General features: G+C 41.6%; 1 protein-coding gene across 1 annotated transcript in view; it reads left to right on the top strand.

The window, feature by feature from the left end:
* CEP112 (centrosomal protein 112) overlaps positions 1–27,256 on the top strand; it is a 165,830-nt gene extending 138,574 nt beyond the window's left edge. Inside the window, exons 24-27 of the mRNA XM_059485706.1 lie at positions 10,051–10,140; positions 23,516–23,617; positions 25,873–25,933; positions 26,855–27,256. Coding sequence (XP_059341689.1) covers positions 10,051–10,140; positions 23,516–23,617; positions 25,873–25,933; positions 26,855–26,862 — 261 coding nt within the window. The 3' untranslated portion in view covers positions 26,863–27,256. The remainder of the gene's footprint in view (positions 1–10,050; positions 10,141–23,515; positions 23,618–25,872; positions 25,934–26,854) is intronic.
* The last annotated feature ends 200 nt before the right edge of the window (positions 27,257–27,456 follow it).

Genomic DNA, 27,456 nt, shown 5'->3' with positions numbered 1-27,456 from the left:
AAAACAATTCCCTCCTTGGCTCCCCCTGACAAAAACGCCCGACTTTACAATTTATGCTGCTGTTTGCTTTGAACTGTTATCTCTGCAGGACCTTATGGCATCCTTTGCCTTTCAAAAGAATTGAGTTTATAATGTCCTGCAGTGAAGCCCTGACTCAGCAAAATGCTTAAGCCCCTGCCTAATTTTATGTCTCCAAATAGCCCTGCTGGTGCCATCAAGTATTTTAGGGATGTATCTTAGAATTATGGAGTCTTGAAAAGATTTGGGTTGGAAGAGACCTTAAAGCTCATCTCATCCCACCCCCTGCCATGGGCAGGGACACCTTCCACTGTCCCAGGCTGCTCCAAGCCCTGTCCAGCCTGGCCTTGGACAATTCCAGGGATCCAGGGGCAGCCACAGCTGCTCTGGTCCCCTGTGCCAGGGCCTGCCCACCTTCTATTGGAATTCCTTCTAATAGACCTAATTTTTGCAGGAAAATTATTTTAAAACTTTGGTCAGCTCAACTAGGTGTGTGTAGAAAACGCTGAAAACATTCAGCAAAATATCTTACAGGAGCAAAGCTGGAAAAGATTGGCATATTGAGAATCCTTACAGTGCTCAGGTGATCTCCAAAAGACGCCAGATGAAGTCTGATGTGGAAGTGTTATGGGACTGCTCAGAAGCTAATGCTGATGATCCCAACTTTATAATGTGCTGCCAGTGAATTGTCAAAAATGAAAATAGCTTATATTAGAGCCTGCCACACTGCAAAGTGTTTGCATGTATTTTTCTTTTATGTTAAATGACCTACTTTAAATTTTTTTCCTCTGCTGCTGGAGAGACTTGATTCTGTTCCTTGAGTCAAAATATTCCCTTTTTTTTTATTTTCTTTCTTTCTTTCTTTCTTTTTTTCTTTCTTTCTTTCTTTCTTTCTTTCTTTCTTTCTTTCTTTCTTTCTTTCTTTCTTTCTTTCTTTCTTTCTTTCTTTCTTTCTTTCTTTCTTTCTTTCTTTCTTTCTTCTTTCTTTCTTTCTTTCTTTCTTTCTTTCTTTCTTTCTTCTCTTCTTTCTTTCTTTCTTTCTTTCTTCCTTCCTTCCTTCCTTCCTTCCTTCCTTCCTTCCTTCCTTCCTTCCTTCCTTCCTTCCTTCCTTCCTTCCTTCCTTCCTTCCTTCCTTCCTTCCTTCCTTCCTTCCTTCCTTCCTTCCTTCCTTCCTTCCTTCCTTCCTTCCTTCCTTCCTTCCTTCCTTCCTTCCTTCCTTCCGACACTTCCTTCCGACACTTCCTTCCGACACTTCCTTCCGACACTTCCTTCCGACACTTCCTTCCGACACTTCCTTCCGACACTTCCTTCCGACACTTCCTTCCTTCCTTCCTTCCTTCCCTCCTTTCCCTCCTTTCCTTCCTTTCCTTCCTTTCCTTCCTTTCCTTTCTTTTCTTTTTTTCCCATAGCCTGGTGCAGCAGGAGCTGCCTGACTGGTGGGGATGAGCACAGCCCCCAGCTTGGAGAATTTTTTAAGTTCTCCATTCCCATTTTGAAACATCAGCAAAGTGAGCCAAACTTCCCAATGTGCCCTGGTCTATGTGGGAGCTCATATTATTCATGATGAATTCTGTGCCTTTGGAAATTACACCTTGTATCTCATTCCTGACCAAGGAAACCTTTTTTTTTTTACTTTTCTTTTTCATAATGGCAGCAGAAAATGGGCAGCCAGCTCTTGTAGGGACACGTTCACAAAGGTATTACCGATTTGCATTTTCATTCTGTGTTGTAATTCATGTTCACTCTTCATGAAATAGTGTTTAGTGGTTAAAATTAAATATTAGGCATGAGGAATCATGACAGATTTGCTGTCAGTGCATGGTAGGACACTGTGAGGAGCAGCCTTTGCAGGTTTTCCTCTTTCCCCCACCCATCCAAAGCTGTTCCCAGCCTCGCCAGATCCTGAATTGGACTGACGGTAACAGGCTGGGAGGTCAGTGAAACTAAAATAGGAAAGAGAGATGTCAAATATTGCTCAAGGCATTTTAATTTCTGTTCCTGAGGAGCAATAAAGCCTAAATTTTCTGTACAGTCATAACAGCAATTGTAATGTACCTATAGGATAGAGAAATAATTCGTGTTATTAAACACCATGACTGTTTTCTCTGTAAAATAAGAGATTTTCTTTTCTCTTGCAGTAATGTTGGCCCCTGCATATAGGTTGTAGAAAACCTTGTTTGCAAAAACAAAGCCATTGTTTTAACAGAAACAGCAGAAATTTTGCCTTTCGTTTTGAATCAGTAGCATAATGAGTGGTGGAGCAATAGTTCAACATCAAAGGAGACTTTTTGGATATATTGTGTGTTGCAACAACAGCGAAAAAGTTCCCACCAGAAAGGAATTTTGCCATATGTGAGCAGCAGACATATGTATTAGGTTAAAACCAGAAGATTTCCTTTGCTTTGCACCAAAACCAAGAGAGAACTCCAAGTACAGGGATTTTTTTGTTTTTGTTTGCAGTGTCATGGGCAGGAGCTCAGTGAAAACCCAAAAAGTGCTGAGGATGCCCCAGAAATTTGGCTCAAATATAATTATTTCACTTTTAGAACACCCTTGTTTTGCTCAGACTCATGGCATTGCATCAATGCTCTTCACAGATATATTTGCCCAATTTATTTGGAGTAGTCATGAACCCAGATAAATCTATTTATCTCCATGAAATGTTTTAGCAAAATTAATGATTGCTTTTAAAAATCTGGATGGGATTCTTGGCTGCTTCCTTTGGACAGAGTTGTATTTGACTCTAAATTTTGGACTCTAAATATTTGACTCTAATTTTGCCCAGACAGCATATAATTCTGGCTTCATGGAGAGATAAAGATTTTGAAAATCAAATATTTTAATGACAAAATTTTAAATCATCTCCATCTGTATTTCTGGAAGAAAATTCTCTTTAATTTTTATTAACATTCACATGTGGCTTTTTTTTTTTCTCAAAGTTCCAGAGATTTTCTTCTCATGAACGAGGAGAGAAAACACATCAATGGATGTAAATTGAATTTAGAAGGCACTTGAAGAGAGGCCTGTATTCAGAATTATTGTTGGCACATGTTTTGAGGATGTAAAGTGGAAGCCTTCTTCTGTGGGCATTAGTAAGGAGATAATTAAGACTACAGTAGGTAATTAGAGTAGCTTTTATTACTGCATCTTTCATTAACTAATTATATTAATTTGGTAACATTTGAAAAATTCTTTGAAGATGAAAAGTGCTAACTCTCACTACCTTTAGTGGTAACTTTACTCTGCACTGGTCATAAATTTCCAGGGCTTTTCTTGGTAGAGATGCACATCCATATGTGCAGAGTTGCTAATAAAAATTTCATATTTCTAATAAAAAAAGACTGACATTATCTTGCTTCATCTGGTCAGGATGAGCAGCAACTTTTCTGCTGTTTTCTGTTTCAAAGTGAAAATACGTTGATATTTAATATTTTTTGGAATTTTTTTTTAAATGTCACTTATTTATTCAACCCTAAGAGCAGACAGATAAATGGTTGTAATCCATGAGTTCCCATTGATGTGATGGGATCAGGAATTAAGCCTTGTCTGCTCTCAGGAAAATACAAAAACCAGAAAATTATTTCAGGTTAAAGAAAGAAAACATATCACATTTGTAAACAGTTTCCTCACAAATGTAATCAATACACAGAAATTAAGAATTGTTATTGTTTCTGTTTATGTAATTCTTCAGAACTGAACTTTCTTTCAGGTAATCCAACACTTTTGATAAATGCCCTGTGGTTAAAGGATAATCAAATTAGGTTTCATATATTGGAGACCAAATCCTTCCTACATTCCTGTTCCATGCTTGTTCCTGGGATTCTTCAAACTCTTACCAGCTTTTAGTTGATTTAGATCCAGCCCTGTAACCAACATCAGAAATTAATTTCTGCCTTGACAGGGATTTTGGAGTGCTGGCACTGCACCTTTTTGTCTCTCTAGGGCTCCTTGTCAAAGCTCTGTGCTTGACAATTTGGGTTTTTTTAAAAACCACCTTTTTTCCCAGCCTCACTCTGCCCCTGGGTATCCCACAGAATTCTCTGATCCTGTGCATCCTCATCCCAGCTTTGCTGAGCCACAGCCCAGCTCCACAGGCAGCAACCCACGTGTGCTCTCCCTTGGGGCTGAAATAAAAACTCCATTTGGGGCTGAAATAAACTCTCTTTGGGGCTGAAATAAATTCTATTTTGGACTGAAATAAACTCCATTTGGGGCTGAGATAATCTCCATTTAAGGCTGAAATAAACTCCATTTAAGGCTGAAATAAAACTCCATTTTAGGCTGAAATAAACTCCATTTGGGGCTGAAATAAACTAAATTTTGGGCTGAAATAACCTCAGTTTGGGGCTGAAATAAACTCCATTTGGAAATTAAATAAACTCCGTTTGGGTCAGAAATAAACTCAATTTTGGGATGAAATAAATTCCATTTGGGGCTGAAATAAATTCCATTTGGGCTGAAATAAGTTCAGTTTTGGGGCTGAAATAACCTCCATTTGGGTCTGAAATAATGTCCATTTGGGGCTAAAATAAATTCCATTTGGGCTGAAATAAACTCCATTTGGGGCTGAAAAAAAGTCCATTTAGGTCAGAAATAAACTCTATTTTGGACTGAAATAAGCTCAGTTTGAGGCTGAAATAAACTCTATTTGGGAATGAAATAAACTCCATTTGCAGTTGAAATAAATTCCATTTGGGGCTTGAATAAACTCTCTTTGGGGGTGAAATAACCTCCAATTTGGGCTGAAATAAACTCCATTTGGGGCTGAAATAGACTCTATTTTGAGCTGAAATAAACTCCATTTTGGGCTGAAATACATTGTATTTAGGGCTGAAATAAACTCCATTAAGCATTTTGCAGGAGATAACCCATCCCCAGTGGGATAGTAGGGGGAATAGAAGGTGCCTACCCAGAAATGCAGCTCAGAGGTTCCTTTCTCCTTCCCCATCTCTGGGTCCCAGGGGCCGGGATGGGCTCGTGCACAAACTCCGCTCCAGGTGCCAAAATCTGCCCAAATATTCCAGCGTTGCCTTCCCAAAGCCGTCCCTTCTCCCTTCCCTCCTTCCCCTGCCTCCCAATGCTCCGTGAGACCCAAACAATGTGATTTTATTTCAGGATCCTTTCCATTTTTAGAAGTAAATCAAATGAGTTTTCCCTTTCTCCGGCTGTAATTCACCCACATTGTTGCATCGGGGCTTATTCTCTCATTTACATTTTTAAGAGCTTTTCAAAGTGTAGGATATCTGGGCTGGAAAGGAAAACATTTGATTTCTTTGTTCTCCGGCCAACACAAAGCACTTCCAAGGTCAGGTATGGTGTAGACATTCAACAGCAAACATGTTTACATGGCATTTGAAATCCCGTTTAACTGGAAAAAAAAAATAATATTGTCTTTATAAGAGTGATGCAAGTCAGCTCAGCACAGCTGAGGGACGGGAATCCATCCGAACCTGGAAAAATTTAACTAAATAAGTTCAGTTTTGTTTTTTGTTCAGGGGAAAAATGCCTCTGACGCTTAAAAATTGGCCTGGACTTTTGTTTTTAATCCCTTTTTCTTCATCTTGGCAGTTTTAAATCATAGGCTCTGCTGCTCTTTGGGCAGAATGTGACACTTTGAAGCAGAATTAAAGCTGCATTTCTAAACAAAACAAAACATTGTTTAATTTTATGAAAGAGATGTTCTGGGGTGTACCTGGGGTAAATCCTCTGCTGTTTTTTAAGAGTGTTCTACATGGCAAAAGCTTCCCTGTGTGATTCAGAGAAAGATCTGAGGTTCTGGTGGCTTCAGGCTCTGGCCACTGCACGTGAGGCTTTTTGACTACAGAGAGAATTTCAGTGTGATCTTCAAAAAGGTGCATTATTCATGACATCCCTCATGATCCCTCCTAGAAAATTAAAATCACGAGCAACAAACTTCTAATTGCTATTTTCAGAGTTAATCACCTGCAGGAATCTACAGCAACCATGAGATTTTGATGCTACTTTTCCATTTTGGCACAGCTTTGATCAAATGCTGAACTTTTGGTTTTACTTTTTTTTGCCATTGTGCTGATAGAATATCTGGAGTACTCAAATGAACATTAATTACTCCTGGAATTTATGCAGCACAGGAATAGTCCAAAAAGGGTCCAGTGAAGGTATTTGTGATTGATCCAAGGAATTAGCTGTTTTTTTGCCATCCCAATACAAAACCTGTCAACAGCCAGTTATGATGTGATTGGAAAAGTTTGGGAGTTCATACAGCAAATTCTGGTTTGGACAAATGGTGAATGGATAACTGGAAGAGTTGTTAGTTTGCTGTACTTACATGCTACAGTAAAAATACCTTCTTTCTAAATTTAAATTTAAGACATTTTCTGCTCTCCTAATGAAATAAAACATGTGTGCTCTGTGCTGGCAAACACTATCTAGAGTAGGTGAACCTCACAAAGGCTGTGTTATCTGAATTTCCCAAATTAAATGACTTTCAGATGCATTGCAAGCCCTCACGTTTAAAGGAACCTCTTGTTTTAACCTCTGCAGAAGAAGTTTATTGTAAATAAGAGATGTTATAAAAAGGGAGAAGAGAAGGAAGGAAGGAAGGAAGGAAGGAAGGAAGGAAGGAAGGAAGGAAGGAAGGAAGGAAGGAAGGAAGGAAGGAAGGAAGGAAGGAAGGAAGGAAGGAAGGAAGGAAGGAAGGAAGGAAGGAAGGAAGGAAGGAAGGAAGGAAGGAAGGAAGGAAGGAAGGAAGGAAGGAAGGAAGGAAGGAAGGAAGGAAGGAAGGAAGGAAGGAAGGAAGGAAGGAAGGAAGGAAGGAAGGAAGGAAGGAAGGAAGGAAGGAAGGAAGGAAGGAAGGAAGGAAGGAAGGAAGGAAGGAAGGAAGGAAGGAAGGAAGGAAGGAAGGAAGGAAGGAAGGAAGGAAGGAAGGAAGGAAGGAAGGAAGGAAGGAAGGAAGGAAGGAAGGAAGGAAGGAAGGAAGGAAGGAAGGAAGGAAGGAAGGAAGGAAGGAAGGAAGGAAGGAAGGAAGGAAGGAAGGAAGGAAGGAAGGAAGGAAGGAAGGAAGGAAGGAAGGAAGGAAGGAAGGAAGGAAGGAAGGAAGGAAGGAAGGAAGGAAGGAAGGAAGGAAGGAAGGAAGGAAGGAAGGAAGGAAGGAAGGAAGGAAGGAAGGAAGGAAGGAAGGAAGGAAGGAAGGAAGGAAGGAAGGAAGGAAGGAAGGAAGGAAGGAAGGAAGGAAGGAAGGAAGGAAGGAAGGAAGGAAGGAAGGAAGGAAGGAAGGAAGGAAGGAAGGAAGGAAGGAAGGAAGGAAGGAAGGAAGGAAGGAAGGAAGGAAGGAAGGAAGGAAGGAAGGAAGGAAGGAAGGAAGGAAGGAAGGAAGGAAGGAAGGAAGGAAGGAAGGAAGGAAGGAAGGAAGGAAGGAAGGAAGGAAGGAAGGAAGGAAGGAAGGAAGGAAGGAAGGAAGGAAGGAAGGAAGGAAGGAAGGAAGGAAGGAGCAGGGCACCAGTTTTCTTTGCCACCATGGGGCTGTTCTCCTGTGCAGAAAAGTTTGAGATCCAATTTTGTACTCAGGACGTGCAGATGGGGGTGATAAAAATCTGTTTTCTGGCACAAACACATAAATATAGACTCACATGTATTTAAAAATTTAAATGCTATCTCTTGGCCAGCTTCAAAGTCCTGTGAAAGGGTCAGACTTTCTCTGGAGCACAAGGGAAGGATGAGTGATGTGTGATGAGGTTTCTTCCCTCCTTATTTTTCACCCTTTGGGCTGGAAAAGCTGACCCTGAAAGAGCAGGAGAAGATGGGTCATGCTTTGTAGTTTATCCAAAATGTGCTCCAGGAATGTTCCTGAGATTCATCCTGGACTGGTTATGAATGGACATTTTGGGGTTATGGCAGGTTTTTTATCTAATTAATTGGGTTTTTGGTGATTTTCCTGGGATGTGGAATGACCCTGCTCCTTATTGCATGTTCGAACTGCTCATTTTAGCTTTCATGTTTGTTTGTGTTTTACCTCACAAGATAGATGTACAAAAAGCAAACAAAAAGCCAACAGTTCACAAATAATTCCCACATATATTTCATTATATTAATGCAAATTGCTGGTAATGCAAGACTTGTTGAGTATTGAAGACAAGTTATGTATTCAAAGCCTGGATTTCAGCATTTCTCAGAAGCTCTGATAGCATAAAAGTCCCTGGGCAGATTTGAAGTTCATGCTTGGGTCTGGTTACAATTTTTGGCATCAGAACATGTAACAGTCTTACAGCTATAAGACTTTAAAGTTAATGCCTGGCATCACTTCAAAACAGCGTTCAAGATCTATCATAAGTAGTCCTCTTATCTTATCTCAATAGCAATTTTATCCTGTAAATTATTGGAGAGCGCAGGATTTCAGTGCTGTGGAAAAGAGCAAGGCATTTTTGCTGTTAAATCTTTGCACCACGAGGACTTTTGATGATCCTGAGTTGTGCACAGGTACCCTGGGCTGCTGGAAGCAAACACGAACCATATGGCAGGTCCTGCAAAGCTCCCTCAGTCCGTGGGGTTGTTGGTCTGTCCTCTCAGGGGAAAGGCAGGGGCAGCAAGGGAGGTTTAGGTTGGATATTGAGAAATTTCTTCACTGAAAGGATGGTCAAGAACTGGATTTTCCCAGGGAAGTGGTGGAGTCACCACCCCTGAAGTGTTCAAAAACCAGTGAACGTGGCATTTCGTGATAGGATTAATGACCATTGTAGGGTTGGTCAGAGGCTGGACTCGGTGATCTGGGTGATCTTTTCCAGCCTCGATGATTCTGTAATTCCAGAGTGCTCTGCAGAAGGCCTCTGTGCAGCTCAGCTTCTTTCAAAGCATCACTGGAGGCTCCTTCAGGGGCATTTGCAGCTCGAGCCCCTTCCCGGGTGCAGCCCCGTGCTGCTTCTCCGATGGGTATCAATGCCCCAGTTTCCTGCCATACAAAAGATAACTCAAAATATTCCCTTTCTGCAGCCACAGCCGCCTCTGTGTTGGTGTCAATCCCCCATCCACATTGTGCACTTTGCATGGAGTCAGCACTTGCAGTTAACAATGCCTTTATTCAAGCTGACAACATCGCTAAGCTTTTAGTAAATGTGTAAGTGAATGTTAAGCGTGTATTCAAACATCCAACAATGAGGAGGAAACTTTCAAAACAAACAAAAAAAAAAAATCTTTGAAACTTGGTATTGTTTGTTTGGTGTGTATCTGTTAGAAATAACAGAGACTATCAGTTCCTTGGGGCACGCTGTTCCTTTGTTAAGCATGTAACAAAAAAGATCAAGGCTCTGAGTGACTGCTGGAATAAAAATAAATGTATAAGGAGAACAATCATGACAAAATAAATTTTTCCATGCATTTTATGAGCTTGGTTTAGGAGTGATTACTTCTGAACTAAATAAGGATTGGGTAGTTGTGGTGAAGTGACACGATCACATTATTCCTTTTATTTATTGCCATTTATATTTCATTTGTAGATCACATGCTAGATTTGACTACAGGGCAGGAGGGGAGCCCCTCATCTCGGCCAGCATCCCACTTCAGTAATCTGGAATACATTTCCACTCCAAATTCCAGACATTGTTTTCCAGAGAGAGGATTATTCTGGCTTAGAGGGAAAAAAAACTCTTGGTACACTGCAAAACTGCACATAAGAAGCTCAGGTTGTGCAGAGAGGATGACAACAAAAACCTGGGACATTTGCAAATGCAAATGTTGCAATATTTCCAGTAGCCTTCCAACCTTTTAGAGTATTTCTTACATTTTTAGGATGGATGGTCTATAACAAGACATAAAAATAATATATTTTTAGGATGAGTAGCCTACAATAAGACTTTTGAGATGTAGCTACTCTTGTTCAGTCCCACCTGTGCAGAGTAACTTTTTGAGTGGCCAAAGTGCCTCTGTCGCGCCTCAGCCCCGAGTCCAGCTGGACTCACAGTGCTCCACGTCCTTCCCCAGCTCGTTGAAGACGTGACCTGGAAGTTTTGCTGCCACCCCAAGTTTCTCACGTGTGTTTTGCCTCCTTTGCTGTTGTTGCAGGCCCTGCAGGACGAGGTGGAGAATTACCGTGGGCAGGTTTATGATGCCCAGAGGAGGCTGCAGCAGAACGAGCTCAAGGCCCAGGAGCAGGTACAACTACTGGGTGCTGCCCTCACCCTCTGAGCAAGGAGGTGCAAGGGTTAAAAACAATCCCCTCCTTCAAAGCAAAAGCACATATTTTCCTGCAAAATTCTCAGCTAGCTTGCTTTTCTGTTTTGTTGGTAATAAAAGAGAATTAAACTGTCTGAACCCTTCAGGCAAATACTTATCTGCTGCTCTCTGTTGCAAGTTGGTATTTCAGCTATTCTAGCTGCTAAATGATGCATTTATTTTGAACTGTAGAGTTTTTAATAAAGGTTTCTGAGACTATTCGAACCTGTTTTTTAATGGTTTGTATGAAGAGAAGTAAAATTGGACAATAACAGCTAAAATTAATCTTTAGTCCTGATCTTCTGCATTCATTGTCCAAACATGTCTGTAAACATGTTTCAGATGATGAATAGTGCTAAATTTTTTCTGGACACTTACAGTGAAGTCAGAGATTATTTAGTGTGCTTTGAGCAAAATAGAGAGTGGTGTTTACAGGCAGTGTTGGAACAGAAAATCAATGATCTGCATTCAAACCAGATTAAATTGAAATATTCAGGAGAATATGCAGGTGATGAATGCCTGAATCAGAGAGGAATTTATGTATTCCTAATACAAATAAGGTTTTGAAGCATTTGAGAACTTTATTTGGTGCTGAGTAAACAGTATCAACAGCATCTGTCCTACATAAAGCATTTCTAACTCTATATCTGCAGGAATAATCACTTGGGGTGGGTATAGGAGATTAATAATCCTTAATTTCAAGTGTTTTTTCCTCAGTTTTGTCATGCTACTGGCACATGGAATTCTCTGTCGCCCTTGGTGTTTAATTGATGTATTTCCTCGCTGTTCCTTCCTGTCCCCCCTCTGCCTCCCAGATAACCTTAAAGATTACCCAGTCCCAGTCCTGCCAGGCTCATCCTGAGCTGCAGTTCTGCAGCACTGGAGAGTTTGGTGCAGTGAGAGAGCTGGCCTGCAAGCATTGCATTTTGGCTTCAGAGTCTCCTGGAAAAGAAGGAGGAAAATCAGCTCTTTAAAGCAAGGTTGTCCCTCCCAGGGAACAGCACTGGCTGCATGCTGTGAGGGATGTCCTCTTCCAATTTTTTTTCTTTTTTTAATGTTTTTCTTTAGTCTCTGCCATTTTGCTTTTTTTTATTTTTTTCTGACCTGTTTTGAGAAGGATCCAGAAGAAGAAATAAAAAGTGACTCATGAAATACAGAGTAGAAGGCTGCACATGCAGATTCACAGGGTGCCTTCAAGGTTTTCTCCTACATCTGCTCCAAACCAACCTACAGAATTCTCCTGTCCAGACTTAATTAATGAAGGAATAGTTCAGATGGTAACATCCTGTTCCCCAGTATAATGGAGCAGGAATGTTATTTAAATCACACTGTGCTGTCCATCTTTGAGCTTGATGTGCTGGCAGGTTTGGTGGAGCTCATATCCAAGTTCCTCAATGGTCTTGTCTCTGCCTTTCATCCACTGGGACTTTCTGAAGCAGCTGGAGCCACTGAAAGCTGCTTTGGTTTAGGTGGCTTCAGTCTATTTTGCAGACAAACATTTTGGAAGTTGTTACTTGTCTCCTCTGTGAGTGGTTAATTCATTAGTTCTGCTTATCTCTCCAGGAGAAAAAATGCAAAAGTGACAGGTCTGACGTGTTTCCAGTTACTGGGTTTGGCCAGGCTACCTGTAAACATGTTCATCAAGTGTTAACAGTGGTTAACAACTCATCAGCCGATCAGGGACTTGAAATGTTCAGGGCAGTAACTTCATTTCTGCTTTTACCAAATACTGTGTGAATCAAAATTGCATAAAACGTGGAGCTTTGTGCTGGTGCCATTACAAAAGCCACTTTTCCAAGCTTTTACATATCTATAAATAAGGAGGAGCGAGGGTTAAAGAGCTTCTGTTTCTCATTAAAAGGAAAAATCTTGTGTTTTGATTCTATAACAACAACAAACAAATGAATGAGACATGAAAAAACATTTTGTTGTGCTTTTAATTAAAACTAAAAAGCTGTTTCTCGTTATGGCTTGTTGGGTGGTATCTCAGTGCTCCATGCTGGCCGTTTTTCCAGAGCAACGTCCTCATAACTCTTCAGCCTTTAGGAGTGACTGACAGAGCCACAAAGTTTAACTCTTTGTCACAGTGACCCTCTGCTGATCACACACGCTTAACCTTTCGTTATTATAATCATCCAGAGAGACAAACTGTCCTATAAATAAAGGGGACAAAATACTTTGGGCTGTCAGCAGGCCCTGAGCTGCTCTGGAGAGGAGCCTGGTGCTGCACTGGGAGAGGAGCTGTTGTTTTCATGGAGCTTTTCCATTGCCATACTTTGTGTTCTTGGATGAACTCGTGTTTACTCCTGTTTGGTTTTTCTCTCCCATTTTACAGCGTGGGTCGGTGCAATCACTTTGTGTCTGTGTTCTCTCACCATGGTGCCATATGGCAACCATCTCTGGATGATGGGTTCCAATCACACTTCTCAAAAGTGCTGGCTTATATAATTTTAGCTTTCCCAGAAAGGTTGTCCTGTCTCTGTCCTGGTTTTCCAGTGTAATGCTGCACTTCGAGAGTGGAGTCCCAGAGCTGAATCATCTTTCTTCAGGTCAAAGTGTTGGATGTTTCCTTTAAAAATTACATGTCCAGCATCTTGAGACGTAAATAACTGTATTCATGGAAAGTGATAAACTGGTAGCAAATGTGAAAACTGTAATATATAGTTTTATATATATTGTTATTGTTGAATGCATATAGTTATACTCTGGGAAGGTTTCTGGCAAATTTGGGTGTGTCCAAACCATTTCCTTGCAAAGCAGCAGTGAAGTTTCTTGTATCTCAGTCCTACATAACTGTGGGATCAGCTTCCTGTCCAGTGATCCCATTGTGTTCCCATGTCTTGCACTTCTGGAGTGAATGTATCCCTTGGTTGTCTCTGATGTGTGCCTGGATCTAATGTGAGACAAAATTTCCTACTAAACATTATTTCTTAAGTCCTGTGGCTTTGTGCGTTTGTCAGTCATCGTTTAAAAAATCCCCATTGTTCATACAGGAGGCTCTACATCCTGTGAGTGTGTAATTAAAAATGACACACATCACTGGGAGCTTAATGAATCCAGGAATTTAGGCATGTGCAACAAGTTTTGCTGAACTGGGATCTGTATAAAAATTCATGGTAGTGATCTTTTTTGTTTCTTTACTACCTAGATTTCTTTAGCATTCATTTAATTTCAGATTCTTCTTAGAAGGGTAATCACCCCAACTCAGTTTACTAAAAAGCTCCAAGAATCTCTTTTGGGAATTACACACAATAATTTTCTCAGAAAAAATCCTAATCTTTTCATTCCTTGTTCTAATGTTTCTAGCCAGAGATTTGGGTTGAGTGTGATGTAAAATTTGGGATAACAGAGGAGAAAAAAGTTCCTCATGTTTGCAAACAACTGATGTAGCAACACTATAGATACTCAAACCATAGAGATACCTCCAAACAGTCAAGTCATAAATAGAGTTTTAAAGGAGATTCTGAGACAGAAAATCAATTATGTTCGATTCATTAATATTGCTGAGGAAATGAAGGAGAATAGCAATGGAGGTTTTCAGCCCTTTAATTTCTTTTTCCTGAAACAGATTATAAAAAAAGGAGAAAGGAGTTATCTGAATGAGGATGTTATAGAAGTATTTGGCATAAAATGGAGCAGCTTAGTTTAAGTGGATTTCACTCATGTTCAAATGAAAACAGGAGTGATAATTGTAAAAGAGCCATGATTCAAAAGCATTCAGCCAGTTTTCATTTCTAATGTTTATTATCCTGACTTGCTCGATTTTTTTATGGCTGCTGGATATTTACCACATTCAGCCCAACTTGCTGTTTCCATGCCAACTAAATATGTTTGTTCTCAGATGAATGCTGTGATGCATCCTTCTGAAATTTCAGTTGCTGTGTAGCACAGAGGAACTTCTAAGGTTTGCCACACCTTCTCCTTGGTGGGAATAGTGGTGCTGGGAGCAGGGAATCAGTGAGGCACAGATGAGCAAGAGACATTGATGTCCACAGTGTGAGTCCCAGGTAGTTCTTAATCTGATGGCTGGAGCTCTTGAGTAATATTAGCTCTTTGGTTTGGGGCTTTTGGGCCATATTTCTTCATGGAAATTATCTAGTGGAAGTTGTCCTTGCCCATGGGAATGGGATTGAAATGAGATGATCTTTAAGGTCTCTTCCAACCCCAACCATTCCATGATTCTGTGATTTCTGAAGGTATCTGGGAGTTCTAAATGCCATCAGATGGCAGCCTGGGGTGCCTGCCTCAAATTTTCAGACTTTCTCCAACTAGTGTCATTCTCAGAACATGACTGTAACATACAAGCTCTTATTTGCTCTAGAGCTTATCTAGAGCAAATAAGCTCTAGATTAGGATATTGAAAAGCCCAGGTTGGCTTTGTGGCCAGCTGCAGGTGAGGAGGGTGGAGGGAGCAGTGTGCCACCAAGCCAAGGGACACTTTGGGAGCTGAGACCCAGCCAGTCAGCACAGGCTGGAGGTGGTGATGAAATTCTGCTGTTTGCTCCACGTGCTTGAACCCACGGAGCTGAAACACTTCCAGAATTTCTCCCCCAGAGACCCATTTGTGCTCCCACAGAAATGGGAAGCCCAGCCTGGATGTGGAGGATCCTAAACCACAGCAGTGATTCACCAAGAGCAGCCCTTACTGGGGCTCTGGAGCCGTGGGGAAAAGAGTGAGAACCTGAAAGAAATTTCCACTGTGACTTTCAGGAACTGCACCACCAAGTATTGTCACATTAAAGTAATTCCTGTGGTTTCTGCCCCTGACCAGCAGGATGGATGGATGGATGGATTGGGAGAGTGTTTTTGTGCAGTTCTCTGTGGCTGAGGAGGGACCTTCTGTCATCTCCTCCATCCACTGCTCTGCTGACCCCCCCAGCACTGGGGGCAGGGGGGACCTGTGTGTTTCAGCTGTTTTCCTACCATAAACCCTTGTGAAAAACTCAGAGGACAAACAGGCAGAGGGACAGAGCTCCCCACAGGCTGAAAACCTGATGGTTCCACAGCTGCACAATAGAGGATTTCTTTTCTAACTACTTATAGTGCAAAAAAAAATCAAATTTAAAGTATTTTTATTGAAAAGAAGATGTTGGAGAGGCACAGAGAAGCAGTGAAGAATCCCGTGGGAGTGGGAGCACTGCTCAGGCTGTTTGGCACTCACAGACCACAGCATCCAGTTCTGGAAGATTCTTCAGCCTTCCCAGCAGAGACTGGTGGGCAGGAATCTGATCCTGGTTCTGTCTCTGTAAGGAACCTTTCATGGATATAGAGGCCCCATAGGTGTATGATAATGTTGATTTCATAGAATTTTGTTTGGGTTGGAAGGGATCTTAAAGATTACCCAGTCCCACCTCCTTCCATAGACCAGGCTCCTCCAAGCCCAATTTTGAACACATCCAGCATTGTGGACTTTAGGTACCATAAATGACCACAGACATTTTTGGAGCCCAATTCTACCACTTTTTACCTTAGTAGGTGTCTCAAATGCATTGATATATTCATTAATCACTTTGATACAACAGCACCCCTCAGTTTTTAATTAAGAATGAGATTGCTGGGATAAAGCAGGATTTTGCAATTGCCACAAATATATTTGTGTATTATATTTGTTTTCTGTGTTTTATATTTGTGTATAATTTCCTTTAATGGCAAGCTATGAAAGGAAAGAGAATTGTAACAAATATAGTAAATTATTCTGTATGCCATGAGGTTTCAGATTAGCAGGAGGAGATGGAAGCTGAGATTCAAGCACAGCAAAACAGCTTTGCAGGTGGGATTTGAAAGGAGCTGGAAATCAATGGAGTTAGAAGTTCCCAGGAGCTCCATATGGCAGGAGCTGCAGGAGAGGAGGCTCTCACCAACTGTGCAACTGTCAGGGGGAAAGGAGTTGGGGATAGTGGTGCGTGTGTGGAAGCCAGTGATCGAATCTTAGCTTTGGTAATCAGACACAACTGGAAAACACACAAATACACACCTCCTGAGCAGAACACAATGAATTGTTGGAGCTTGGTGGCCAGCTGGAGAAAGACAGCAAACAGAAAGTACAGGAGAAATAGTTAAAAGGGAAAAAGGGAATTGTTACCAGAAGAGAATAGAAGCAGATGGCAGCATGCAGGAATTAGAGATTGTTTTAAAATGTCACTTTTCTTGCTCTTTGTCTTAAATAATAGTGAATGGGAGAGTTTGTCCTTTTAAGAGGGCAGTACCTCCTATTAGAGCATCTGTGGTTTGCTTGCATACTATCCATGAAGGGAACTTTGTTCTTTCAGAAGCTGTTGAAGTAGGACTACAAGGAACAGTGATACTGGTGCTTAATGCAGGGAATGAAAAGAAAAAGGAAATGGGGATGTCCAGAGTGGATGACACAAGAACAGAGCAGCAAAACCTCATCTCCAGTCATGCTCCCAGCAATGCGTGTTCACTTAGGAAACTGTCCCAGTCTCTTTTTCTAGGATATGGAGCTAAAAAAGACTGGGAAATACCAACTTTATGGTGATCTTCACCTTCATGTAAATTCTAAGGCACTATTTTGCTGTCAGTTTAATCAGGACCAAATGCCATCCATGGCAATTCCATCCAGGCCTGTTCCTGCTGCCCTGCCCATCCTTCCCAGCCCTGAGGCTCTGCAAGCCTGGCAGCTGCTTCTCCACTGGAGACACTGCTTGGATTTTTGTTCTTGGAAATGGTGGTCGTAAAAGTAGCTTCTGATTATTATCTACAGAGCTTTGCTTGTTCACAGGGTCGGTGTGAGAGGGCAGATCCTGATCCTGCTGCTGCTGAGCTCTGTGAGCCCTCCCTGGCCTTGGGGAGCACTCGGCACCTCCTGGATCAGGCTCTGGAACCTCTCCCTGCTGAGCCACCCCAATGGGAGGGAGTGTGGGGAAGGTGGCACGTGCTGGAATGTGAAACTGAAAGGCATAAATGTGTTCCAGCAGTGGTGTTAGAGATGCTCAGAGCTTCATTTCAAGCTTAATTATCCTGATGGTGCACGAGGAATGGCCAGAGGCAGGAATGAACCCCATGTGTTGGACCTGGTGATCCTTGTGGGGCTTTTCCAGCCCAGAATATTCTGTGTTTTCTGTGTTCTCAGCGCTGGGGAGCAGCTGGGCTGGTTTGGGGCTCGTTCCTCTGGATCAGGGGGTGTCAGTGGGGTGTCCCTCCATGTCCCCATCACCCTGTGGAGGGGACAGCCCTCCTGCTGCCATCCCAACCTCCTGGGCCAGCAAAGTGACAGGAGCTGAGGGGAAGAGAGCTGGGGGAACAAAGATGGCATCTGCCATGAGTCATCTGGAAGGAGAAGAAAATAAGTCCAGGATCCTGCAAATCCCAGCTGGAACAATAGCAGAGCCCTGGAGAGGGGGAGGCTGAGGGAACAGCATGAATTTTCTAGCCACAACATTCCTGGTTGTTCCGTGGTGTTGACAGTGAAAGCTTTTATTCCTCTCCAAGTCGTGTAGTCCCAGGAATGCTGTTCTTGCCATATGCAGCCCACTGGTGGGTTTTTTTTTCAAAAAGCTTCTTTTGCAGCTATGAATTATACGGACTCAGACTGCTCAACTACAATCAGAGGATTTTCCAGGTGGGAGATCTTGTTCAAGAAAAGAGAGATGGAAACACAAGCCACTGAAGTAACAAGGCCACTTGGATGCAGATTGGGAAAAGAAAATTAAATGACCTGGAGCAGCAAACTCAGTGCCCAGCGAGGAGCTCAGCAGGGCTGGAGGTCCCCATGGGTCAGCAAAACAACAATGCAAAAATGTCTTGGATGCTGGGATGGTTTACTGGCTACAGACAGACACACAAAGGGGATGGCTATGCCACCAATTTATCTTTTATTGGAACTGTCAGGACAGGGGAGGTGCTCCAGCAGGATTTTCTCAGTGGAGAGCAACATGGTGTTCACTGGACAGAATAACTCCCTCAGCTGATCTCGCCCGGTCGCCGTTTTCAGCTGAGCCAAATCCGTGGGATTTATGGCATTCATTACTTTTCTTAAGAACTCGAGAACATTTGTATCGAGTTGCACGCTGTTCCTGCAGATCTGGGAGAGCCATATTTCAACAGCCCTTGCACAGCGAGAGTCAGAATTCCCTCTGCCTGGAACCAGGCTGGAAAGCGGCGGATATTCGTGTTTGGTGATTTTCTGCAAAGACAAATGTGCAGACCTTGGTCTTCTCTGAAACAATTGATCCATCACTGGGTTCTTCCTCAGGAAAAATAATTTCAGAAGATTTCAAGCTTCAGTTCAATGTTCTCTTACAAGAGAGGCCGGAGGGGTCTGAAACTGAAGGAAATTGCCAGTTTTGGTTGGTTTGTTCCTGGGTTGGGGACATTGTTCAGCGTCCCCCAGGCCAGCTGAGGGAGGAAGGGGCACATCTGGACCCACAGAGGTTTTGTAGGAGTGAAGCTGGGCTCACTTAGACTTCAGGAGTGCTGAAAAGCAAAGGAGGAGTCCCTGCAATTAGGGAGGACACAAATAAGTGATTAATCATTCCTTGTTGGATTGGTTTTTATTTTTGGTGGGTTCTTTTCGTTGGTTTTTTCTGTTGATTAGGATTTTTTTTAATTGGGATGGCATTGTAATATTTTGTCCTTCACTTGCCCTTTTCACAGTGCCTTCAGAAAATTTCTTCACCTGAATGAAGCTGACCTATGCATTATTATTATTATTATTATTATTATTATTATTATTATTATTACTACTACTACTACTACTACTACTACTACCACTACCACCTTCATTTAGAAGGAGGAGATTTTATTCTGAGATTAAATTATCTCAATTATCTCCCTAAGACTGAAGGGGTTATTTTTACCTGTTTGGAACCCTCACCTGTATTCAGATTTATTGCAGCAGATCTTTCCTGTCTCGATTCAGAGATGTTGCAGAACAGATCCATAACTTTTTTAAAGAGTTTTTTTTTTCTCTTAAACAGCATTATAGCGCACAAATGTTGATATAGAAAGGGATTTAGGAAAGACAAGAAATAACTTTTCTCATCTTATGGAAACATGGAGAAAATTTGATAACAACTAAAAGATTCTAATTATGCCTTTTGGTCACTATCCTAGTATTCCCTGGCACACATTATGCTGCATAAATATTATAGACAGGCAGAAATTAAAATACTAAAAAAGCCACAACACCCTGGTTCAGGCAACTATCTTTTGATTCTTATCTGACATAAACACAAAATTAACTTCATGCCCTTCAAGACAAAATTCTTTTCTTAAAGGAACTTGAACAACTTTCTTTGGTCCCTTCATTTACTTCAGAGTTTCTTTTGCAGTTTCCTTATGCTCCCCTGGTTCAGATAAAGCCATTTACAGCTGGAAGGTCTGGAGAAGATCGCATTTGTTTGGGGCTTTTGAATTTTGGATTTTTTGCTTTTTATGAGATGGATATTTTGCAGCAGGGATGAACTCAGCATCACAGAGCCGTGGGATGTCAGAAAGGAAGAGTTGGGTGTTGGGAACCTGAGCAGGATCTGGTGGAGGGCATGGAAGAGACACAGAACACCCTGTGCTTTGCACATGGCTGAAATTCATCTGCTCACCTTGAAGATGCTGCAGTTTCCTGGATGTGCTTGGGTTGTTTCTTTCAGAAAGGAAGGAGAGAGACTGGAGCACAGTGAGGAGCCAATGGAGCCAATGTTCCTGTGCTCCCACCCGCTCCTAACCCAGCCCCAAACATCCCTCTGGGGTTTGTAGAGAAGATGGGTGGCTGCAGAACTGAGCTGTGCCAGCAGAAGACTGAGGAGCAGTAAAAAATTGAAGCTGATTTCAGAGAATCACAGAATTCACAGAATCACAGAATCCCCAGGTTGTCAGAGCCCTCCAAGCCCATCGAGCCCAGCCCAGCCCCAGCCCCTCACCCAAGCCCTGGCCCCCAGTGCCCATCCAGGCTTTGTCAAACACACCCAGGGATGGGGACTGCACCACCTCCCCGGGCAGAACATTCCAGAACTTTATCCCCCTTTCTGTCAAACACTTTTCCCTGCTCTCCAGCCTGTATTTCCCTTGGTGCAGCTGGAGCTGTGTGCTCTGGCTGTGTCAGTGCTGCTGCAGACAGAGCCCAGCCCCAGCTGAGCACAGGAAGAAAGGAGATTCTGCAGCAGAGCCCAAGGAAATGGTCACCACCATCCCCAGAGGGATTGCAGAGATGTGGACGTGGTGCTGAGGGACCCTGGCAGTGCTGCTTCATGGTTGGACTTGACCTTGAAGGCTTTTTCCAACCTAAACAATTCTGAGATTGTGCTGATAAGCACGGGGTTGGTTGGTTGGTTGGTTGGTTGGTTGGTTGGTTGGTTGGTTGGTTGGAAAGCTCAGGTTTGTATATTTCTCTTCTGGGCATCAAACTCAGCTTTTCTCTCTTTGAGAAATGGTCAGTGCCTGACACAATTTCAGTGTAGTCTGTGAAACTCCAAGTCCCATTTTTGCATCACTTTATATAATTGTGTCACTATTTATCTCTTCTTTTTTTACTGATTTACCAGGTGACCAAGCACACGTGAGCTACGTGTGGCAACTTCAGCTTTCTGCTGACACCAAAGATGATTGATGGGCAAACTCCAAACCTCATATATTAGCCACCAACCTGAATAAACAAAGACCAGTGTGACAGCTTAATATTAAAAGCTATAAAACCTTCCTGGGGGTTCATGGATTAAATCAGCTCACCAAAATGAATTTTCAAAGAAAAAAAAACCAACAAACTTTCTCAGGACTGAAGAAAAATGCACACAATTAAATGAAATAGAGCCATCCTCATCCAGCTGACTAAAGCCCTCCTGAGGGATGAAGAATTGCAATTTTAAACGTCCCTCAAGTGTGCAAGAGGAGACACAGTATTTGTGGATCCTAGGGAGGCAGCTTGAGGCTATAAAAGAACAAAAAAGCCTTTAAGGCACAAAAAAAACCCTATCCCTGCAGACATAGCTTTCGTTGGTGAAAAATAAGTGTTAAAAAATAAAAACTTTCTGCCATTCAAATGAATACCCATTAGCTCACTGGATGTTATTTTTCAGTTGTAAGAAGTGATTTAGATTTTTGCCATGCACTATTTTAATCTCTTGGGTCAATAAACCTTGATAGTGACTTGAGCCAAAAATACCAGCAGGTTGTTTACCATAACACGGCAGGAAACAGCTGGGCACTCATTTTCATCTTATTGTGATGCAATTAGCAGTGAGCAGAGCTGAAAGTAGCATGTTTTGTCTGCTCAAACAAATTGGAATTGTATCCAAAAGAACAGGTTTCACTGCATAAAAAGGTGCATGTGTTGTCTCTGAAACAGAGTAAGGGCTCAGTCCCAAGGCAAACTGCAGCTACCCGGGCTTGGTTCTCATTTTCTCTCTCCATTCTCAGCTGACCCTGTTAGATAACTCCATCCTTCAAAGCACAATGCAATATTTCTTCCTGGCTTTCCAAGAAACACCTTTGTCAAAAGGGAATGATCCAAAGTTAATAACAAATATTCCCAGTATTGTGAAAGCACTTATTTAGAGGACAACTGCAGTTTAAACTGTTAAAACAAATGACCTGGTTGCAAGAAAACTCTTGCACAATTAGAAAATTATTATTTCCCTCACAGAGCTGTATTAAAACTTCTGTTACAGCTGCATATTGGCCAGGTGATCATCCAGGCCCTCTTACCCATTAAATAGATTGTTATTAATCAAAATTGAGGAAATAAAAGCAATTTGCTGCTCTGGCTGCCTGTTTGTGGTCTCGTCTCACCAAGAATAAATGGAACATGTTGAATCAACTGAAATATATGTTTCTGCTCTATCAAGGTCCCCACCCAAATGAGCTGTTGGCTCAGAAAATATTTATCCTGGCAGACCACGTATGCATAACTTTGGAAGCCTTGATAGAAATAGTAGCCTGAATTTATTGGTGTAGCTCTCAAAAACATAAATTTTGATCGCTGGCTTTTACTCAAGCAGAGTTCAAACGAGGTTTCCTGTCTCACCTCTTTTTTTCTTCTTTTTTTTTCCCTTCAGATTTGCATAGTGGCATCACTTCCTTGCAGTTCCCAAGGAAAGCCTCTAATTGCCCATTTGCATAGAGATTTGGCAATTCCTCCTGCCTGTCGGGGTGACTCAGAGGGAGAATTTTCCTAACGTTTCATCAGATTGTTCTATTCCTTTTGTATTGATAATTGCACGCTGCATAATGCAGGTTCTGGCGGGAGCTGCTTTTCCCATGGGATGGTGCTGGGGTGAACTCAGCCTCGGGTTCTCACCTCTGGCAGCTCTGGGAGTTGGGATTTGGAACTCGTGGCTTCCTCAGGTGTGAGGCTGAGGGTTGGATTTGTGGTTGTGGCCATTTGGGAACAAAAAACCAATAAAAAAGAGAGTTTCCGCTTGAAAGTTTCAAGATATTTTATGAGTTAATCTGATATGGAAGCCCTTTGATCCTTTATTTACATATTCAGCTGCTAATCCAGAAAAACACCCAAGTCCTTGCTTAATTTGAGTTAAGCAGTTAATCCTATTGGGAGTTAAGTACAGATGTGAGGCCCTGATTCAGCCAAGTGGGAACGTGATGGGTTGGCCTGAACCACACTCCCCAAATTATCCCAGGTCACAACTCACCAAATCCAACCATTCTGGAGAGATAAGAAGCACAACACTTCCATCTGATCCCTCTCATGTAGCTCTGTAACTCCTGTTTACTCAGCATCTGTTAAATAAAGTTGCAGATAAAAATTTCCCCCTATTCAAACTTCCTTATTTTGAGGTCTAAAATGCTCAAATCTGCTCAATGTAAGTTCTGTAGTCTCCGTGAAGCTGGGGACGACACAAAGTGCAATGAAAAATATTTGCAGGATGAAGAGTAATAATAAAAAGTCCACAAAAGCACCTAGAAGTTGAGAAATTTTGTAAAATTTATGGAAAGCAGTAACTCACCTTGTCTAAGGGAGCAAGGGACAAATGTCACCCCCCTGACCTGGTTCAGATGCCACCAAAGACAAACAGAAAACTTCTGACTGTCAATTTGCAAAGTGTGTCTATAAATGCTCAGTTCAGATGGATTTAAAAATTATTATTGCTTCTTCAGACCATGTTATTTTCTCATTTTTCCCCCTCTCCATATATATTTTTATTCTTATGTTTTCTTTTGCCTTTCTTTGTCTCTTTTACCTCTTTTGTTCTTTACAGGTCTTTGCTGATCTTTCTTCTCTCTCCCTTTTGATAGCACAATTAATTCTGTGTTTATTTGACCTCCAGTTTGGGCAAAAGAAGCAAAAAAAATTTACAGCACCTAAGAGCAGCCATCTCTATATAAATTTCTCTTTATTCTGTTGCAGTTGGTTACTATACGAGAAGAATATCAAAAAATACTCAAAGGGCTGCTGCCAGCATCTACCAGAAAGGAATTTGAAGACACCATTTCATCTTTAAAATCTCAGGTAAATTCTTATTCTTCAGCATTTTAGGCTGGATAAAACCCATCTCTTCTAGACAGGAGGTTATGACCATCTGAAATTTGGCCAAAAATACTGAATAAATGTCAGAACCAAATTATGGCAGCGCTCACATGCTTCTCACTCAGTGTCATATTTCACAAAACTTTTCTCCTCCAGTTTGACAGCTACCATATTGTATTTTTTGATCCCAGGCTTTTCTTCCTGGAAAAGCTGGGCTTTATTCAGTATTAGGGGTTTTTCCTCAGCCTTTCAGATGCAGTTCCCAGTTATCTTTCATGTTCCTTATGCTGTTTCTCCTGAAGAAATCATTTAAAGGCTGCCTATAAAGGGCAAAAAAGAGGATTAGAAATAATTTTATTTTCTTTCCAGCCTATGTAATAAATCAAATTGGATATTTTTGAAGATATTTGTCTAAATGATCATTGTGATATTTTTACATTTTCCCATATAAAGAGGCTCTGTAATATTTTGTCTGGAAACTTGCTGACCACCAGTTTTTCTGCAGAATCAGTATGATTTCTATGAACTAGACTATTGAATTTCCTAATAGGAATATCCACATGTCATTGGAAATAGGGAACTGCTGATTAATTGGGCGTGTTCCTCACACATGGTTCCCACACAAGTTATTTGGGGCTTTTCTATTCAGAGTATTGGGAGCTGGAAGAAAACAAAATGTCATCATTGCAGAGAACTGCAGAGAGGAAGGATAAATAGCCATAAAGAAGGGTGATCATAGCTGTGGAATAATGGGAATGCAAGGAAAATGCCACCTGTGTTTGCAGGACTGTGCATGTAACTGAGCTGGGAAGGACTGGGGTCTGGGATGTGGGATGTGGGATTTGGGATCTGTCCTGGCTGAAGGGAAGAACTGGGACAAGGACAGTGCCAAGCTGAGCTCTGGGAAGAGCAGAAACCTGAGGACACAGAGTACAAGCTATCATCACATTATCATCACATCCTTATGCCAATTTTCAGGATCATTTTTCAAGAAATTATTGATCTACACCATCTCATTTCTCTTTCCTGCACAACCTTCTCTATGGAGATGATTGGTAATTTCATGTATTTGGGGGATTTTTCCCCTTTTTTGTCTTTGCAATGCATAAGAGTTATTCCATAGCATATTTTTCTCTGCATGAGGGCCTTCCCCTGGCAGAGGAACCTTCAATGGAAGTAGGAAATTTTGAAAATGGAAACTCAACATTTCTATGTGCAAGGAGTGACACAACTCCAACATTCTGGTTGTAAACATTCTGTTTCCATCTCAGGAGATCCCTAATGGAAGTGATGCTCTTTCTTGTTTAAATAGTTGTGGGAAATAAAGAGTTAAGGGTCTATTGGGGAGATCTATTTCCAGTTGATAGTAAAAAGCTATTTTTAAAGACTCCTAAAAGGAGTGTGGTAGGAAGCATCACTCTAAGCTAACACCACACCTTTTAATGAGTTAAAAAAATAAAAAAAGCAGAATCTGATATCCACCTGCAGAGCTTCTGTAAGCAGCAGCAGCATTTCAAAGGAGCAGAAGTAACTGCACACATGAAAACCTGGGTGCTCTCCCAGAAATCCATGGCTGCTGGCGTCGGATGCCGCGCGGGGAGCTGGGCTCTCTCTGAAGCACAGGTGTCCTGCTCTTTGAAAATTGTTGAAATTCCTGTTTGAAAACATCAGACGAGAAGGGCACTGGAATCCCTGCACCTGTCAGGATTATTTATTTGTTGGAGGGGGATGAAGAGGATAGGCTGGGTAAAAGCACCTCGCGGGGATAAAAATAAACAGCAGAAAATGAAAATAGTCGAGGCTTGGGTGAAGTTTTGTAAATGTCTTGCTAAATATAAAGGATTTGCTGCCTGGTTGTCTGCTCCTGGAGAGATGTAGTGTGTTAATAAGCATTAATTCTCATACACTTGGGGAACAGGTGAGTGCCTCCATCACAAAGTGCAGGGATCAGAGCACAGGAATCCCATGGGAGCTCCCAAGGCCTTGCACAACCCAGATGGTGCCACCAGCTGGGTTTAACAACTGGTTTGACTCTGTTCCTGAAGGAGTGAAAAGTGCACAGCCAGAGCAGAGCCAGGGAAGCCAAGAGAGCAGTCTTCTATTAAATATTAATTCAGCTAAAGTGTTACTGCATGTTATTTAGGCAGGAGAGGCCACAAAAATTCCTTTTATGAAATGAGCACAAATATATTGATTGGAATTTTGTACCCTGTTTTCATGTGGGATGTATTTTACAGGTAAGTTTTCTGCAGAAAAGAGTCCTCCAGGAAGACCCGAACGCCAGCAACGCCAAAAAAAGTACGGGCTTATATTCGATCAATTTGTACCATTCACACCCTGATCAATTTGTACCATTCACACCTCTGGGTCCCAGTGCTTGAAGTTTTACAGCTTAACTCAAACCCTCCAACATGGGTGCAGTTTGAAAAGCTCCTTGTTTTCGGTAAACAAGCTCTGAGAAGTTCTCCCCAGTGCTTAGTCAGAAGTGCTAGGGCAGGATTAGAGGAGCTGCAGGTGCTCTGCAAGTCTGGGCTTTGCCTGCGTGTCGAGGGTGAGGCTCCTGCACAGCTGCGGTGATGCCACCTCCTTTAAAGATGGAAAACAATGATGCAAGGCAGAATATTACAGATCACATCTTCAAAGCACCGGATCTCCACGAGCCTGAGCTTCTTTTTTCTTTTTTTTTCTTTTTTTTTTTTTTTTTTTTTTTTTTTTTTTTTTTTTGAGAGGTTTACACCCTCCAATATAAATTATGGCAAGTGCTGCAGCCATAAAAAGCCTGGCTGTGCCTTTAGAGTAAGTGATTCGCGTGGAGAGGTGAGTACAAGGAACCTTCCTAGGAAAAACCACTCCATCTTTACTGTATTTATAGACATTGATGGTGTTTCATATCTCACATGAGGGTTTCTGCAGCTAAGAATGTGTGCTCGTAAAAATAGTGTCAGCATTTGAGAAATTTAAGTAACTGTGAGAAGGTTAGCAGTGTGAGAGTTGGTGAAAATATTAATCCTGAATTATTTGTTAACAGGAATTAGCTAAAGCTAACTGGAAACTGAAAATGTCATAGATCCTTGGTAATAAGTCCAGCATAGGTAACTTTGTTAGATAAATAGAAAGCTCCAGACCCACTGCCCACTGGACCCAGCCCTGCTTTCAGCCTGTTGTGTTTTTATAATAAAAATAATGAGGTATAACTGACAAAAATCTCTTCCTTTTCAGGTAGCTGATGGACCCGTGGAGTCTCTGTGATTGCCAAATGGACTGCTTTGAATAGGTTTGAAGATTTGGCTCTTGTAAATTATAAAGATTAGTGGTTCTTTTGTTAGCACAAAAAAAAATGAACTTCATGAAAACATATTCATAGCTCATGCCAGCATGGATTTTGTTGTATCTTCCTTCCATTATTTTTTTATCATTATTTTGTTACAGATTTATGCTTTTGATACACAGTTTGATGCCACACTGAGCTTGCTTACCAAGCAAGTAGGCTTTGCTCTACTAATATTTTTGTTACTCCTTCCCAATACCATTTTTTTCACTTTTAAACATGAAGGAAACCCCATTTTCTATTATTAGTAATATTGTCCAATATATTTTAACATATTTTGACATTCTTCTGTGTCCATGTGTTTACATAATATTAAAAATATTATTATTTTCTTATCTTTTTGTTTTGACATTATTGTCCTGCTTGAGCATCTCACTCACCTCAGTAGCCAGGGGGGTTTTGTGTGGCTTTGTAAAGTGGGAATTTGTGCTGTGTTTGAAGGGATTCTTTGGCACAAGGATTAGAGCAGCACTGCAGGCAGCTCTGGCTCTTG

Source organism: Ammospiza nelsoni, chromosome 19 (genome assembly GCF_027579445.1).
Source record: "Ammospiza nelsoni isolate bAmmNel1 chromosome 19, bAmmNel1.pri, whole genome shotgun sequence".
NCBI classification, from domain to species: Eukaryota; Metazoa; Chordata; class Aves; order Passeriformes; family Passerellidae; genus Ammospiza; species Ammospiza nelsoni.
Note: the sequence above shows the minus strand (reverse complement) of the source record. Positions and strands in the feature narration are given on the sequence as shown.